At 42.1% G+C, this 18,834-nt stretch overlaps 1 protein-coding gene across 14 annotated transcripts in view; it reads right to left on the bottom strand.

Moving 5' to 3' along the window:
• OXR1 (oxidation resistance 1) overlaps positions 1 to 18,834 on the bottom strand; it is a 257,860-nt gene that overhangs the window by 55,829 nt on the left and 183,197 nt on the right. For 8 of the 14 annotated variants that reach the window (XR_002436208.1, XM_021389331.1, XM_021389327.1 and 5 more), the window contains one exon: positions 5,622 to 5,704. Coding sequence is in view for 13 of the 14 variants with exons in the window: in XM_021389331.1 (XP_021245006.1) it covers positions 5,622 to 5,704 (83 nt within the window). In the remaining variant the exon portion in view is untranslated. Of the gene's footprint in view, positions 1 to 5,621; positions 5,705 to 13,663; positions 15,025 to 17,613; positions 18,184 to 18,225; positions 18,505 to 18,834 lie in introns of those variants that run through there. The other 6 variants (XM_021389329.1, XM_021389333.1, XM_021389337.1 and 3 more) reach the window with 4 other exon arrangements.

Genomic DNA, 18,834 nt, shown 5'->3' with positions numbered 1-18,834 from the left:
GGCTATACTCTGAAGTTTAAGTTTACTTGCCAGTTACAGAGAAGGGTGATTTCTCTAAGTGCTTATTTTCCTTTTTTAAAAAGATAATTTTCAAGAGATAAGGAGGGGAAGGGAAAAAAAAAAAAAGACTAAACCATATTTTCTTCCTACTGTGTTCTACACAGCTGCTTTCTTGAAAGCCAGTAGATATCACTAGTTGATTGTTCTTCTTTAAAGACATGAGAGTCCTGCGTCTTAAGGGCCTTATCTACTCAAACTTACAAGGTAGAAATCCTTATCTTCTAATTGAATGAATTAGCAAAGGCAGAACAAAAAGGGGATGGGGTGGAGTGAAGGAAGGGTCACGAAGTATACATACACACACGTAACAGCTTTTGGCCTGACAGCAGGCCCACCTTACATGCAACCACACAGGTAAATACAGTGCTTGGAACCCAAAGACTACAACGTTCTACTTCTGTAACCATACTTTAGTGTAAATAAGCATGCAGGTACACCCTGTGCTAGCCTCTCCCAACCACAGTCAATTTGGGACAGTTTCAGATGAATTAACATATTCTACAGAGCATAACACAATGCTTCTTCTTACCAGCAGAATGCAACAAGACACATTCATTCTTCACAAAAGCAGCAAAGATTATGCCAGAATATAAGTACACATAATGTAGATAATATTGTATGACTAAATAATTAACACTAATACGTTTTATTGACATTGTGAGAATAGCTGGTAAATGCACCTCATATCTGCTGCCAAGCCCAAGTAGAATATAGAACGTCAAACAATTGTTCCTCAAAACACATTCCCACTTGACTGCTGCAAAGCTTAAAACTCAACACAACACTGATCTAGAAAACTTAGGAGAATGAATACTTCATTAACTTTTTAAAAGTTACATCATGATCCCAGGCATCCTTTCTAACTCAGAATATTCTATGGTTCTTTGCTATCAAACACATGTTGACACTACAGGAATTTCAAGAAAGCATAACTGATTAAGGAGCAAAAAAAATTCTTTAAATACGGAAGAAAGCTGCCCTGTAACAAGTACTACAAACACCAGGTACTTTAAAGACTATTATACTTTGACTCAAAACAGAGGGTAGTTTGGGATACCAACACATTACTATTTGTGTTATTACTTATTTTAAGTTAGTTACTTATTATATATTAGTATCCTGATTATCAAGATTTAAAAGCAGGAGTTGAATAACTTCCTTCCATACAGAATTTGTTATCTTCTTGTCAAGGTGCATTTGTTAGCCTAAATTCATTAAAACACAGGTACTGCCAAAGAAATGGCAATTTGCTTTTTCGGAGCAATTTCTGTGTTATGGTACTTCTCTGTATTGGAAGCTGCCATTAAGGTACACAAAGCAGCAAAAACCACTACTGGTATTTCAGGTGTGAATGACTTCTGCACCACAGTACTACATGATCACACAGACATGAATAAATCAGAGCACTCTCATATCCTCCATTTAATTGGTACTAAAGCAGAAACCAAAGAAAAAACTACACCAGATATTTACAACTTATTCCACTGACTGCAACAAAACTGACAGCCAAATCACAAAGGATAGTGGCATTTCCAACAGAAGGTCCATGTACTACAGAAGTCTTGCTGAAACACTGCTAAACGATATTCAAGAAATTTGCTGAATTGAGAAGCTGGTTTTCACACACGTGTTGGAGGAAAACTGCTAGTTATCAGGTAGACAATCTGTAGGTGTCACTTAATGAAAAGTTTTGATATTTTTAACTTAATAACATTATATCTTAGTCTAAAATATTCAATTACTAAGCATAACACTTAAGCTTTTAAGAGCACATATATTCTTCTCAGCTTTCAGAAGTAAGACCACCTGCTGATCTCTAAGCAACTAAAGGTGTTTATCTTAGACACCATATTGTAACAATGGCAGACATAACAGTTTCCTTTTCTAGCTGTAAGACTTGCACAGGTGAGTCTTCACACTGAACTTATCACTGCTGGTCTCTGAACTTCTTAACAAATAAAGTGTTCACATAATACAGATTTTTATTCCCACAATTCTTGAACTTTCTACCACTTAAAGAATAAACAGAATCTGAACTTCTAAAAGCTGAAAGAATGACTTTGTTGAGATCTGTAGCTTAACAACTAACAGGCAAAGAAAACTCCCTACCACGCAACACAGCCACTCCCCAGGCTTCTCCAGTGCTTTCCCTGAGCTTGAATCAACACTCGACAAAACAGAAGAAACTAATTCCTTCTCTCCCAGGAAGAATGTTTTCCCTATGTTACATATGTAGCTATTTAAACAGTACTTGAATATTACGAAAATTTATGGAAATTTATGAATATTAAAGCCCTATGCTATATCATCATAGGAAAATTCCCCCTCCAAAGAGAGGAGAGATGAACATTAGCTAAACCATTCCGTGACTCTATCAGAATGGCAAGCTTTGTAAATACAAGTAAAACACAGATAATCACAACTGACATGTTAAAGCACTGTTTTATTTCCTAGAAACAATCTGAAATGGAATTGAGTAGACTAGCCGGTGCCTAACAGTGATCAACACATGAGGATTGGGTTTGCTTTTCTAGTATACAGACTCAAGTATAATCGATGTCTTTGTCTTTAATGAAGACGCAAAAACAAGAACCACTTATTCAAGACTGCATTAAACTGAGCACACACACCCTCCATTTTGTACAATAACCTCTGCTATAAAAACACTTTTTACTGTGTAAGTAGCTTTCCTACAGTCAATAGCAAGAGCTTCTAGTCAGCCGTGTTGTGTAACTATATAGACAAGTCCCTATCCCTAGTTTCTTCTAACTTCTTTAGTCATTTACATATGTATAAAAATAAGCGTGAAATTCTATGTTAGAAATACAAATTTTACACACATAACTAGATACTGCAATAGATACTTAAGATCCAAATAGGCTGTTTTACTTTTCTAATACTATCCCAGACTGAACACTCTTCAAATCCCCTTGTCCCATTTAAGCCTAGCTAACTCTCATTAGTCCTTTTTTTCCATTTACAGAGCGTTACTTGGATTCACATTTGCCACATAGCAGTACACAAATAACTTCTTTATTTCTGTCAGACTAACAGTTGGCAAATTTATTTTAAAACTTTGTTTAAAGGATGCCATCCAAAGGGATATGGACCAGCTTGCAAAGATAACCCACATTAATCTAATGAGATTCAACAAGGCCAAGGCCAAGGCGCTGCACTTGGGTTAAGCGTATCTGGGATTGCCCGACAGACTGGGAGAAGAACTCACTGAGAGCAGCTCTGCTAAGAAGCACTTGGAGATCCTGGTGGATGAAAAGCTGGACATGAGTCAACAGTGCGCACTTGAGAAGGCCAACCGTATCCTGGGCTGCATCAGAAGTGAGGTGGCCAGAAGGGAGAAGGAGGTGATTGTCCCCCTCTGCTCTGCTCTCACGAGGTCCCACCTGGAGTACTCCATTCAGGCCTGGTGCCCACAGCACAAGAAAGATGTGGAGCTGCTGGAGCAGCTCTGAGAGGAGGACCATGAAGGTGATCAGAGGGCTGGAGCACTTCTATGAAGAAAGGCTGAGGGAGCTGGGCTTGTTCAGCCTGGAGAAGGCGGCTCCAGGAAGATCTCCTTGTGGCCTTCCAGCTTTTAAAACAGGAGCTTATAAACAGGAGGGAGATCAACTTTTTATACAGTCTGACAGTGATTTAGATCAGGTATTAGGAGGAAGTTTTTTTTACTCAGAGGTTGATGAGGCACTGGAACAGGCTGTCCAGAGAAACTGTGAATGCCCCATTCCTGGATATGTTCAAGACAAGGTTGGATGGGGCCCTCGCCAACCTAATCCAGTGGGTGGCAACCCTGCTGGTGGCAGGGGTGCTGGATTTACTAGATTATAGAATCATAGAATTAGGCCTTTTCCAACCTAGCTACAAGATCATCCAGTCCAACCATCCACCTGCCACCAATAACCCAACTAAGCCATGTCTCTCAACGCTATATCTAAATGTTTCTTGAACACCTCCAGGGACGATGACTCAACCACCTCCCTGGGCAGCCCATTCCAGCGCCTGACCACTCCTTCAGGAAGACATTTCTGTCTCTTTCAGGAACAATTTCAAGTATTCATCTGAGTTTTAAGTCTAGCAAACTTTAACCTGTTTGATGATCACCATAAAAGCACTTGCCACCCAAACTCCTTGAGCTAAGAATGAGAATTACTCCTAATTTTACCTTGAGCAGCTGCATTCACAAGGCACTGTAGTTTTGTTCTCAGCATCCAGACTAACTGGTTTCTAACTAACACAAACGAGTGAAGAGTTCCTAGAAGCTAGACTTGCACTGAATAACTACATAAAAGATCATGTTAGAAGACTGACAGTTCAGTGGTAAGAACTCTGGCTTAAGACTGTGTCTTAAGACTCCGCTCTACTATACACTTATGTGTCATTCATTAATTGATATAGCAGACTCTTCTCATGACTTACACCACATACACTGTATTTCAGGAGCTTATTCACTATTTCAGAAGAAAAGCACAGTCTTTATTCCCCAGAGGCTTGAACAAAATCAAGAAAAGTCACATTTACCCTTCTTCAGTAGCTAGAATTAAAACAGCAGAAATTTGTTTTAAATTTCAACTTCAAGATAGCCTTTAGTAGGGGCTAGTATTAAGCTCCAAATAGGAATCAAGCTAATGAAATGAATATTGCTTTAATACACACATTCTCTGACTCTCTCCAAATTACTGTCACAGACTTCATAGACATTAAGCCATGAGTTTAGTTTACTGTAGCATTAAGAGTTAAATCTTCCTTATCTCTTATTCTTGGAATAAGAACAGCAAGAAATCAAATAAAGGTGTAAGTTCTCATTTTTATTTTACCCTGACTAGCTTCAAAAGCATTCAGAAATAACCACAATAGGCTTCTCCTGTTTTAATGTTAATTCTACAAACATTATTTATAGTTTTATTTCCAGTGTATAACACAAGACAGATAATTCTCACTTCAGTTTCCCTTAGTAACCACAAATGTGAAAAGCTGACTGCAGTACAGTTTGAGGGTCATTTCAAGAACAGAACAGGCAGAGAAAGGCTCCATTTTCAGATACTGCTGGGGGAGGAAATCCGTACTGCAAAAGGCATGGATCTAGGAGAAGTATCAGAAGGCAGCTGTAAGGTCAGTACTGAAATATAGGCAACCCTTCCCTACCCTGAAAAAAAAACATTCTATTTTCTTCCTCCTGACTCCCACAGTTTATTAGCAGTGCCGAGAGCAGGTAACATGCATGTCATTTTAACTAATATTATTTACTGTTTCTAACTGGTTATGTAAAGCTGAACCACTCAACATGTTGATTAGCTTGGTGTTGGCAGTTAATTTTTTTCTTTTAAAAAAGAGCAGGAAAACTTATAAAGAAGAAAGGTTTAAAAAAGCATTACTCAAGTACTACTAGTCATCTAATTGCTGATTTATTTTTTTTTATCTACAAGCCATCAGATATATAGATTCTAAGATTAAAGGCAATGCATATCACCATTTTGCCTGTATTTTGTAAAGAAACTAAATCTGCACTTAGTTTGCAATGACATTCTAATAATCAAGCAGCAACTTACAGAATATTCAATCGTCCCTTTAGGCTTTTGAAAAGACATTCGTCGCCCATCTTTCTTGTCTGCAGTCTTCTTCTGGCCAGTGTCTGAAAGAAATTGAGGCAATGTGCGTGTTAAATTCATTTTCCTCTCTCAGCACTGTCACAGGCTGCTGACTACAGCCCCGTGGGCAGACATCTAATTCACCGGTTACACAGCTTGCTCCCAGTGACTCTGCCTAACAGAGAGCCAGCTGCTAAGACAACGACTTCATTCCCTTGAAATGCTTTAAGCACTTGACCAATATAAACCACTGATAACTAGGAATCAATTAACTGCCTAAGTACTTGCTAGTATCCAGGAAGCTATTAAAGAAGAGATACTAAAGAGGCAATCTACCGTATTAGACTTCTGGAAGTACTGTGTTTAATCGGTCTTCTATTACACCCAGGCTGCTTTTGTCTAGTGGGCAGGTGGTCTAGAGTCCTGGTGTGTTTGCACTAATCAGCTTTTTTAAGCTGCACGCTGTTTGGTAAAGACAGAGTATTTAAAGATTGTGTGAAATGAAGTGCATTCACATTTAAGTTCAGAATTATCCCGTCTGTAGCAAACATGTTAGCAAATACACTCTATGAATAAACAGCAAGATTCTAAATAAATAACACAAGAACTACTCTTTTTATTGCTGCTTCTTATCTTGATGACCTCCATTTCATGAACCAATCAACAATGTGTACTTGAAGTATATTCTAGTTTTTGACTAATCACCTCGACATCATGGTTAAAACAACACAGAAGTGTATTTCAACAGGAACTATTTAATACTATATCTTTAGATAAGTGCGTTTTTAATATATCCATCTATGGACAAATGGTTTTTTGAGGTGAGTCTCTTAAGTTGCATCTCTGCTACAAAGCTTCCATCTTCAACAGTAGAACACCTGCTATTTAGAAATCCAAAATATTTAATGAATGAGATGTCATGCTTCCATGCTGCATTGACATTAATTACAGTATTGTTTCAATACATTCAAATTTCTACTGCCATAACTGAATATATTCAGTCAAACATTTCAAAACATGTTGAAAACTAAAAACAAACCTTACAAAACATATTCTTTTGCAATACCTTACCACACAGCGATTGAGAGCAGAGAGCATGCTTTATGTTTATTTAAGCTGAGATAATATGCAAACTTGCGACAAATTTGCAGTGACTCCTACACATCACTGTTTTTAATTAGCATCCTGACACCAACACTGGAAAAGAGATTGAAGAATGCTCACAGGACTTGCACCTCGTATCCCAGCTCCCCCAGGTTTATACACAGGTAGTTGAAGCTACCAAGATACAAGAGAAAAAGAAATACAGCACAAATTGCATAGGAAGTTCTGCAGTGCCAAAAATTAAACATCGAAGCAATCTGAAACTTCACCAAGTTTCTTACAGCTGTAACACTAGGGAAGTTGTAGAGGACCGTAATAAAAGCAACTTCTGGCAGACAATCTAAGTACTTTACAAGGGAACTGTCATTAAATTAATTCCACATTTTGTATGTACATAGGCCGCTTCAAAAGCGATGCCTCCTATTTATTCCCATGGCAACTTATCAGATACAAACAGTATGATAACACTTTGACAGAGCAAATTCTCAGCTACAAAACAGTATGTTTCAACACAGTCACCACCATTAGCTATGCATTATCACCAACAATGAACGAAAATCTGCATGCTGCACTCAAATACGTACCAGCTGAGGTGACCCACTGTTTCACAGCAGCTATGACAGTGTCCTTGCTTAGGAAAATTTTTCCCACAGTATATCTTTCATAGGCCCAAAGAGATGGAAATCAGAAGGGTCCGAGTCTAGACTATATGGTAGGTATCGTAGGACAGCCCAGGGAAGACTGGCAATGTGCTTTGCAGTCTTCCAACTGTTATAGGGCCTAGGAAGATTCAGCCTCTACTGTTGTATCACCAAGACATTGTGGGTCAACATAATAAAATAGGAGGCATTACTTTCAGAGCAGCCCACATATTAAAAATTAAGTGAGCAAGAATGCTCCCACACTCACAAGATAACAAACTTTGACATGTAGATTAATTATAAGTTTTAATATCTATGATCAATAATGAAGACTTTAAGCCTACTTTCTAACACCCTCTATGAATTCTACATCTAAAAAATTGTAGCTCTGCATCCTGACATCTTCATCCAATACATTAAAAGGTACCTCTTCCCTAAATTATCAATTGTAGCTTAAAAAAAAAAGCAAATACCTAAAAGAAATTCTCCTCTTCCATGTCAAGTATTGTCTTGCCAGAGCTCCTACCTGACCTTGCACAACAGCTGCACCCTTGGCAAGCTGTGGAAAAGTGCTAAGAGGCACTAGACTTGTAGCTGCCCAAGTTTTCCAATCTTATTAAAACTTCACCAGCAGCCTCATCATTTTCTGTCCACAGCAGTCAGGTTCAAACACCCTTACACAAAAGTCAAAGGATGCAGTGAAAGACAAAATGAATTCATTCACAATCCCATACATACCTTAAAAACCTGTTGAGTAGGTCTTTATTATAAAAAGCATCTTCACTCTACCTGCCACCATTAGCTAGAAATATATAAATCCTGTACTATAAAAGTACTATACATATACTTATATATTATTATAATAAACTTACATATACAACATATACTTACATACTTTAACTAAGACAGGGGAGACGTAGGTTAGATATTAGGAGGAAGTTTTTCACTCAGAGGGTGGTGACGCACTGGAACAGGTTGCCCAAGGAGGTTGTGGATGCCCCGTCCCTGGAGGCGTTCAAGGCCAGGCTGGACGTGGCTCTGGGCAGCCTGGTCTAGTGGTTGGCGACCCTGCACTCAGCAGGGGGGTTGAAACTTGATGATCCTTGAGGTCCTTTTCAACCCAGGCCATTCTATGATTCTATGATACTTCATTTACATATATATGTATGGGTCTTTTTTTCTCCTTAATCCATACTTGCTTTTCCAAGCAGATGGGCTCACTGTGCATCACAGACTGCAGAGCACTCAGGTAACTTTAGAAAAATAACAGCAACCAGGGCAGGGAAAGAGCCTGCTGCAAGCACATGTAAGAAAGTAGATCCCAGGAGAACTCTCAGCACAATGTACCCAGAAGCACTTTTTTTTTTTTAAATTTCCTTTTTAAGTGTACATTCCCTTCCATGCCTAAGGCAATAATTCCTACCTTTCCATCAGTGCCCACTTTAAACCTTTACCTCTGCGATGGCACTATTTCCTGCTTCCTATATGGATACAGGATGCTGCACTTGTGACTTTGACCTAACTCCCCTAGGGCAAGAAGAGATGGATGCAGGTAGCACCGAGCTATGTGCATGCCAACTACCTGGCTGGACAAGCACAGGACACTGCTATTTAGACTCCAAATCTCCATCCATGCCAAATGCTCAAGCTATCTACCTGTTCATTGAGAATCTGTGCATGTCACCAAAAGTGTCATGAACTAAACTGTGTGGTATTCCAACTATGGAAATGAGCCAGAGTAGCAGAGACAAGTATTCTACATCCCTGATGGCATACTGTAAAGCCTCCAATTCATGCTGAATTAGTTGGCTATTTATTTTCAGAAGAAAGTCAGATCATCTTTCAGCCATCCTCACAATCCTAATGCTCCAGGAGGCAAGGGAAAGCTGAAACAACAATTAGTGCAGGATGCAAAGGTCTGAGAAGACCCCAGCACCAATGTGAATCAGTCTTATCCTTTCATTTACTTTCCCAGTGAAAACACTGTTCCACATGAGCTCATCTTAGCAAGCCACACACAGTCTGCCCGCAGTGAGCCTGCCAGGCTACAAGGGCTGATGTTCTCAGAGCTCAGGTATAAGGAACTGATACCATTAATCACACTATCATACAGGACTTTGGAGTCAGTGTGTTTAGTAAGCGTCTTGTTAAATGTTATCAAATCTGTAGCCATAGTGTTTCATACAAACAAAACTCATAACTGCTTTCTCCTGACTGTTTATAAACATCTGAAGTGCAGGAGTCAAGTTGAAGGGGGCAAATTCTTCTCTGTGAAGAGTAACAACAGAGCAAGGGGCACAGGGCAGAAACTGGAACACAGGAAGTTCTGTACTAACACAAGGAAGAACGTCACTGTGAGTGACTGAGCACTGGAAAAGGCTGCTCAGAGGTTGTGAGGTTTTCTTCTCTGGAGATACTTAAAGCCTGCTTGGACACCTACCTGTGCAATCTGCTGCAGGGAATCGCTGTAGCAGGGGGTTGGACTTGACCTCTAGGGGTCCCTTCCAACTCCTACAATTCTGTGACTCTATGAAAATGAGACATTTAGTAACATTTGAGTTGATGCTTTAATTCCAAACTGCCATTCAGTAGGACTGTGCCTCTACCACACCTTAAAGACTTGAAGCGGAAGAGTAGGTGTCAGATCCACAAATAAGAAAGTATTTGAACCGCGTAGGACCCGCAGGACTAGCACTAGGAAGATATAGAGGACTGTGTTCAAAATGACACCACACCAACAAGCAGTGTGAATGCTGGATGTAAGTATACAGAAACAGAAGATGAGATTAGTGGAGCAAGAGAACTGTGAACACAATCATCAACGGAACTAGAGAGCAGGACTCTTGTTATTCCTATGCATTCACTGATGCAAAATAGGAAAAGGACTTTTAGGAACATTATGTTTGAGGAACAAAGAGCTTTAGATAAGGGAACTTTGACCTTAAAATAGTCAACAGAACAGTTAGTAACAGTTAACAGAAGTTAAAGATCACTTTTTCCAAGTGAAAAAATTAATAAGCTAAACAAGCATCATTTGAAATAAAGCAAGCTGAACAAGTCATCAATTAATTGATATTATCCGCAATTAGTAGCTGAACTTATTAAGATCAAGAAGATGGAATAAAGACTTATTATTGCAGATGAGAACTGTACATTATACATTAGATATGCATGAGTTTTAGAGTGGCAGAGGCAGCAGACTTGTTAAACACACGTCAAGGACCATCTTTTGCAGGATCTTAAAAAAAAATCACCAAAAGAGACACTGAACATATGGGGTAAAGATTAAGAAATGAATCACATAAGGAAATAAAAGTACTCTTTCTGTGGGAGATTCTCTAATGAGAGATTTATCATCACGTGAAACAATTTTCTAATTGATATAAACAAAGAATTGATGCATATTTTTATTAGTTTCATTCTTCTCAGTAGCAATTAGATCTTTAAAATCTATTTACAAAGAACCAAAAAGAAGTTTAAGATAGGAAATCTTCATACTCCATAAGGCTTGGAGACACGTTCTCCCTCCTTGCTCCTGAATTCCTAACAGCAGGGGCTTCATCTCAGCAGAACAATCATCCCTTTGACTCCTCTCCTTCCAGTTAGATAAGGAGTATTATTTTCAGTTTTCTCCCAATGTCTTAGGGAGCTGGGGTAAAGGGAAAGAGACAAATTTTCAGCAGTCCAGACCAATGCAGCACCATGAACAATGCCCTCTTCAGTCCCCTTGCCTACGCCAAGCAGCTGCTTCTCACGCTGTCATTCTGTCTTTCCTACGAAGTCATGTTCTCAAAACCCTTGATTCTTATCACTGCTCTCACTATTTGTTCTTCATTTTTCCCTACTGAACTAACTACATCTAAGGCCTTGTTAATGTTGCATCAGCACTTTGAGCATTTCATAACAGCTCTTTCCTACAACATGAACTCAACACCAATTCATCTGGTGACTCCCCCGGTAACACAGGGTCCTCCTTCTGCTATCCAGTCAGGTGTACAGCACTTAGGCAGAAAAATTAACTACACAACTTGAGGATTAAAAAAAAAAAAAACAACAACAAACCACAGTCAGCAGAATCAGATTTAAGGCATCCCGTATTAGCAAGGCACTTCTCCAAACAGTCCGAAGACCTAGAGCCAGCTCCACACACAGAACTTCCGCCACTTAAGTCACATTGACTTTCTTCAGAAAGAATGTTTCACAGTCAGGGTAAACAAAGGCTTCCAGTTCTCAGATTATGCCGCAGGGTGTAGCAGTAAGCTTCCTTTGCTGTCCCACCTAAATCTACATACATAGTTTAATACATGAGAGACTACAGAGCTGCACGCTCTGCCTACTGTAGAACCTTTTCGCCCATCAAATGTATGTAATAATGAAAAGATGCAAGTCAAAAAAGATGAATACTAAGAAGGAAAAGGAAGTTCATTTCCAAGCATTTCTGACAAGTTACTGTCCTTCTCTTTCAGATATTTAAATCTATTTCATGGCACTCCAAATCAACACAATAGCACATATGCAGTTTGAATAGCAAGCAGCAAAACCAAGCAATCTTTAGGCCATATTTTTATGATTTTACAGTTGGCCTTCTCATACTTAAGCCAAGGGCATTTCTACATGTCCCCCTCCCCGCCAAAGAGCTCAAAATCAGGTAGCTTATCCTATCGATGCTGCAGACTTGTGCTCTAAAACTGCTCTGCAAATATACAAATACATCTGCCATGTATGCGAAATTATAATCAATGCTTCTGTAACTACCTTACTGTATGAATTTCCCACATTAGATTTACAGATGACATCAAACTGAGGGCAGCAGACAACATACTCGAGGGCAGGGCTGCCACTCAGAAGGATGCAGACAGTCTGGAGGAATAGGCCGAACAAAACTTATGAAGTCCAAAAGGACAGCACTGCTCTACGTGGGAAAGAGTTCCTTGTGCTATGTAGGCCACCACTCCATGCCTGACCTCAGCAGAACATCAGTTTTAAAACCGCTTTCATGTTAGAAACTGCATTTTTATCTTTTTCCGATTAATTCCAGGAGGGCAGATTAAAACAAAGAATGCAATACAGTCAAAAGATGTGTTACTAGAGTGAATTGTACCTAGATTACAAACTAACTTGTGAATGACTGGAACATATAAACTACACCTCAGTAAAACATCTCACATCAGAAGCCTATTGCGTAGTAAAACCTGGATTAAAAATTGTCAGCTATGCCAAAGACTAGCTAAAGGGAAAAGAGAAACATAAATTAACAGAATAGAGGGATATACTAATGAGTTCCCAATGGACTAGTCTTAAAAGCAATTTAACTACACACTAGAGAACAGACTTGGAAGCTGATAGCACATCAATAGTAGAGGCAGGTCACAGCAACATGAGGAATTCTGCAGCCACAAAGCCTGAAGAAAAGAAATAAGGTGAAATGTAGCAGTACAAAGCACAAGGTGAAGCAAAAGATCATTTAGCGTTCCCCATGTAGGTGATATAAGAATTTCTGATATAAACCAGCAGCACGCAAGTCTGAAAAGATTGTGCATATATAACATATCACAAGATGACTGAGTCACCAGCCTGATATGTTCCAAGATTACATTTTCTTCTTATGCTTTATCAACTGAAGTATTTTCAGACGTGAGAGAGAAGCACTGATGTCTTACTAAAGGGTGCTGGTACATTTTACATATACATGCTGATCCTGATGAAGCACAAGAAAGCCTGAAGAACTGCCTCTCCTCAATTTGAAGCTTCTGCAGTGCTTTATCATAGCCTTGTTAAGTTCCTAGAAGTTAAGTATGTAACAGGCATAAAGTGAAAAAAAAACCTACCCTTAAACAAAAAGGTAGAATTTAATTTTATTACCGCTTTATCCCAAATCTTACAGTAGGCCTTGACAGATGTACTATAACTCTGCCCTTTTTATTTCTACTGCTCTGCTGCTACTCCACTGCAGTACAGAGCAATTACAGGACACATGGCTTACTGGACATACTGTGCATTGTTATCAGTCAAGAGCTGATATGGCAAAAGTGTAAATAAATCCACAGGCCACTTGCCAGAAAACCGAACAAACAATTGAGGCCAGGGGAGAAAACCCAACACAAGCTCTGTAAAAGAAGGCAGCAAGAACAATCTCCCCGCCAGACTGAGCAAGAAGATACTCACTGACCGCAGGCATAAGTGAGGGGAGAACATCTGGTAGGGGCTCCAAAAGTAGAAGTCTATACTCATAGTCTATGAGTAACAGACCACTATTACCTGGAAGAAGCTTCTTCAGTACATCTATTCCAGCCACCACTTTAAAGCAGAAGTGCTGTCAACATCAAATCAGGTCAGCTGGGGATTGGTTGAGTCAAGGATGTAAAACTTCAAATGATGGAAATCAGCCTGTCATCTGTACTAGTCTATTATATATATACACGCATATATACACAACATATGTACACACACATATACACTCACCAGTCTAGGTATATTCTACCCTCCTTGTGAAATTCTTTGCATTGTCCAGTTTAAACCTCCCAAGACAGAACTTGTGGCTGCTGCCCCTTCTTTTATTGTCTGTTACTACTAAGAAGAGCATACTCCTTTAATTCCCCCTTAATTGCCCCTGAACTGCTTCTGTCTCCCTCTGAGCAAGGCTAAAGGCCTTCTCTCAGTCCCTCATATATACCTTACGCCCCTAAATACACTGGCACTCTTCTGCCAGACCCTCTAAAGTTCCTCAGCAGCCTTCTTGAACTGTGCTGCACAAAACAGAACACAGTGATGCATATAACCAGGGCCACAGAAAAGCAGCAAAATAATGTCCCTTACGCTGCCAGCCATGCTCCCTTCTGCAGCAGATTAAGCAAATGAGATATTAAGTTATAAGACATGCTGCTGGCTCATTTCAGTAAGTTCTGTATGTATTAAATCAAACTGAAAGTTCAAGTAAATAATTCTACAGTGAAGATAATCCTTAATCACACATTCCCTAATGCCTCAAGTTGCATCTTAAAGCAAATAAAGATGCACACAACTTCACGACATGAACACCTATGATACACACCAACAGATAAGACAAAAACTACACAGCTACCAAGCTGCGTGGTGCAGTCAACACACTGGAGGATGCCATTCAGAGGGACCTTCACAGGTTTGACAGGTGAACCCATACAAATCTCAACAAGGTTCCCATACAAACCATACAAATCTCAACAAGTTCAACAAGGTCAAGTACAAAGTCCCGAACTTGAGTCAGGGCAATCCCAGGCACACAGACAGAGAATGTATTGAGACCCTGAGGAGAAGGATTCGTGGAGGGGAGGGAGGATGTTGGTTGAAGAGAAACTAAACGCACGCTGGCAACATGCACTTTCAGCCCATAAGGCCAACTGTATCCTGGTCTGCATTAAGAGGGGTGACCAGCAGGGTAAGGGAGGTGATTTCCCCCCCTCTACTCTGCCCCTGTGAGACCCCATCTGGAGTACTGTGTTCAGCTCTGATGCTCCCAGTACAGGACAGATGCAGAGCTGTTGGAGTGGGTCCAGAGGAGGCCACAAGGATGCTCACAGGGTTGAAACACCTCTCCTACAAAAAAAGGCTGCATGAGCTTAGGTTGTTTCATCTAGAGAAGAGAAGGCTCTGAAGAGACTTCACTGTGGCCTTTCAGTACCTAAGGGGTCTCACAAGAAAGCTGAGGAGGGACTCTTTATTGGGGAGCGTAGTGACAGGACAAGGGGTAATGGCTTTCAACTAAAAGAATGCAGGTTAAGACTAGATGCAAGGAGGAAATTTTTTACTTGGAGGGTGGTGAGGCACTGGCACAGGCTGCCCAGAGAAACTGTGGATGCCCCATCCCCAGACGTGTTCAAGGCCAGACTGGACGGGGCCCTGGCCAACCTGATCTAGTGGAAGGTGTCCCTACCAAGGGCAGGGAGTTGGAATGAGATAATCTTTAAGATTCCTTCCAGTCCAAACCATTCTGTTCTAAAGTTTCCTCTCTAAATCCAAGCCATGCATACATACCAGCTCCTTGTAGAAGTTACCAATGGACTACCTTTAGAAGTGTTATTTTTAAACTTATATGGCTTTTTCCCCTCTCAAAAATGAGCTATACACTGAAATTATTGGTAGAATTGGTCTTAAAGCTGGATACTTCCTCTAGAATTTCTGCTTCTTCTTCCATTTTTTATCTTCCCTCACGCTCCTTAGAATACAGAATATATTTGTAAAAGTTACTTCACTGGCACAGCTGCTGACACAAACATGAACTGGTCCAACAGGTTTACAACCTCCTAGGGCACTACTCAGTCTCCCAACCTCGCCTTTCTCCCTCCTACAAAAGGATAGAATCTGTTCAGCACATACCTGAAGGAGGATATAGGCTCATACCATCTATAAAAACACAGTGCTTGCCCAGAGTTGCTTCTCTGAACTTAGATATCTTGTAGTGCACTACAGTGTTCAAAGCCAAATAAGAAAACAGTAAACACAGATTTAGTAATATTAAAGTATCTCAATTTTGTTCATGTAAGATGCAAAAATAAAAAGAATTAAAAACAAAGATATGTTTGCTTCTGAAATAGAGGTTTGGCCTATTTCACATGAAAGCATGAATAAGCTTACATACGGAAGAACTATTCTAAGAAAGAAAGCATAGTCATAACTGAACCATGTGAAGAAAATAAGCACTGAAAAGATCATTCAGAAAGTTACAAGGGGGAAGAAAATGCAGGACTAATAGGCCTGAATCCAGAACACTGCATAGAGACAGAACATTTAGAACAGTTAAAATTTGCCATTAAGGTTTAAGCTAGTGTCATGATACCACCTTTGAGTTGAAATCCAACCTCTACTTCAAGTATTGTAACTGCTGCTACAGCTTCCACAGCACAGCACACTACCACCATGGCACAGGCAGTTCGTAAAACCCAGAAACACTTGCTATGTGAAGAACTCTAAATTCGATGCAAATTTGCTTCTGCCTTTAAGTGACCTAAGCCCTATGAAGAAGACAGCATGGAGAACAAAGACGTAACTGCATCACGCAGCATGCTTTGCTTAAGTTAGGACAACCCAAAGGATGGTTCTGTCAAAAAGGCATGTCAGATTCTGTGTATGCAGAAATCCATCTTGCATTCCAGAGCAGTAGTCACCCTTCACTAATGCTAATGTTAAATATTACACTACACAAGTATTTTGTGAAATAACAGTTCATGCTCAAATCCAGAGGGAAAAAAAAAGACATTATAATACAGTACAAATTAATCCCTTGTCCCTGAGCAGGAGGAAAAAACAGCCGTAGAAGCTTCTCCCTCCTCGCCATCATGTAGTACAGGAAATGCTGCAGACTTATCAGCAGCTGAATACCTGGCCTTGTAACTGACTGAAGACACCTGAAGAGTTTTACTGTCATTTTGCATCTGCAAAAGGATATTAACAGGCTTCCTTAACAAGCCTTTAACAGTTCGTGGATGACTTAATCAAGGTACTTTATCTCACTGCTGAAACATGTTGCTGCCTCCTTCTCACCCTGTTATGTCTTTAGATTGGAGAGCAGATGGGAGAAATAAGGCAAGAAAGTGCAGCACTGTAAGCTCAGCTGGTCACCTGTAATCCCTTCTGTACAGAAGGTGTGACCCAGCACAACAAGGAGAGCATCGCTACATCTCACCCTGCACAGGCACTTAGTTGTTGCAGCAAGATCGTTTCTCCCTGTTAAAAAAAAGTTGTTTTACTTATTCAAAATAGCTGAAGGAACAATGAAACTTAATGGTCTTCAACATTACTTTTCAGCAGAGATCTGACTTCAATCCTGCCTACAGACTATGACAAGCACGCGATCGTCCACTTAGCACAGAGCTTCCTGACACAGGAAAAAAAAATATACAATCACTATTCATTGTAAACCACCCTGCAGACTTTTAAAAGACGCTTTCACAAACTTGCCTCATACAGCTTCCCTTCCAAGCAGTCCCCAGCCATGCTGCTTTTATTAGTTAAGGCACAAGTTGTTTCTTCTGCCCAGTCTGTAGCATTACTTCCCTGGAGCCCTCACTGCCGGCACACCTGCGTGCACACACTGCCCACATCTGCTCCTTATGGCACATCTTTCCAGTCTCAGTGCAATACCCTTACAGGCAGCACTGGGGCACTTAGAAGAAAAGGGGATGACAAGACCAAAGAATAATAATACAGAAATCACTTGCTGTCTCCTCACTGACCTGAGGAGGCAGATGCATTACTTCTGGTCTTTTTAAAGTACTTCTGCAAGTTCTCCAGAAACACGTGGAAAGCAGGAACTGCCCTGCACAGGAGGGACAGCACAAACCAGAGAGCTTGTCCTCCAGTCACTTCTGCCCCAATCAGCAGCAGAACCAGGCAGGCGCGTGGGAGGCGTGAGCGAAAGTAAATACCGCAGCACTGCCACCGCCACGAGGACCCGCAGGAACGCGGCACCGGGCGGCCCCGCTGGGGCAGGTGCTGAGGCGGCCACCGGGCGGTGTCACAGGGCCAGGCCGCGGCCCACGGCCTCCCTCGGCCGCCTTGCCCCGCCACTCCCCAGCCCGTGACCACTTCCCAGATAGCCCGCGCCGCGGGGCCGCCACCCGCCCGGCGGAGCTCCGAGCCGAGGCAGCAGCACCACGCGGCCCTCTCCTCCTCCCTCTTACGCTCCCGAACCGGGGCCGGGACGGACCCCCGCTCCGCTCCGGACAGGCCGCGCTCCGGGCCGGCCCCGCCGCCGGGCGGCAGTAGGGAGGCGGCACGGCCTGGCGGGACGCTCGGCTCTGCCCCTCGGCCGGCCCGGCCGCCCCCAGTCCCATCCCCGCCGGTACCTGGCGCCGGCTTGACGGGCTGCGGGACCGCGCAGCTCACGCTGTCCTGGAAGCGGACCTGGCGGAGGCCGCCGGGCACGGCCCCCCAGAGACGGCTGGCGGTGCCGCGAAGCAGACGGCCGCCCTTCCCGGTGAAGGCGGTGAGATAGTCCATGGTGGAGGGGCTCCTGACGGCCGCGGGGACCACCGCCGACCCGCGCACGCAGCTCCTCACGGCCGCCAGCCCCGCTCCACAACTTGGGGAAACTTCGGGGCTTGGCCCCGCCTCCATTTAAAGGGGCCGCGGCGCCGCCGGAGTTTGGTGCGGGCGGGCCCGGGCCTCCAGCGGGAGGCTGGGAGGTGCGGCCCCGCGGGAGCCCCGCGCGGTGACGGAGCGGCGGGCCGCCTCAGCCGGCGGAGGGGAGATACCGCCCCTTAGGGCGCGTCCCAAAGCGACTTCACATCCCCGCGCGCTTCAGAGTTTCTTCGTTATTACACAGAAGCACGTGGGGCAGTTCTCGGAGTCCCCATCTGCTCCCAGGCGGGCTGGTGCTCGCCGGCCCCGGGGCTGACTGCTGGCAGCCGCAAGCAGGAGCGGTGAACGCCTGAATCGCTGCTATGTTTTGTAAC

The sequence above is a fragment of the Numida meleagris genome, chromosome 2 (genome assembly GCF_002078875.1).
Source record: "Numida meleagris isolate 19003 breed g44 Domestic line chromosome 2, NumMel1.0, whole genome shotgun sequence".
In the NCBI taxonomy this organism is placed as follows: Eukaryota; Metazoa; Chordata; class Aves; order Galliformes; family Numididae; genus Numida; species Numida meleagris.
This window is presented reverse-complemented; position numbering and strand designations above follow the sequence as displayed.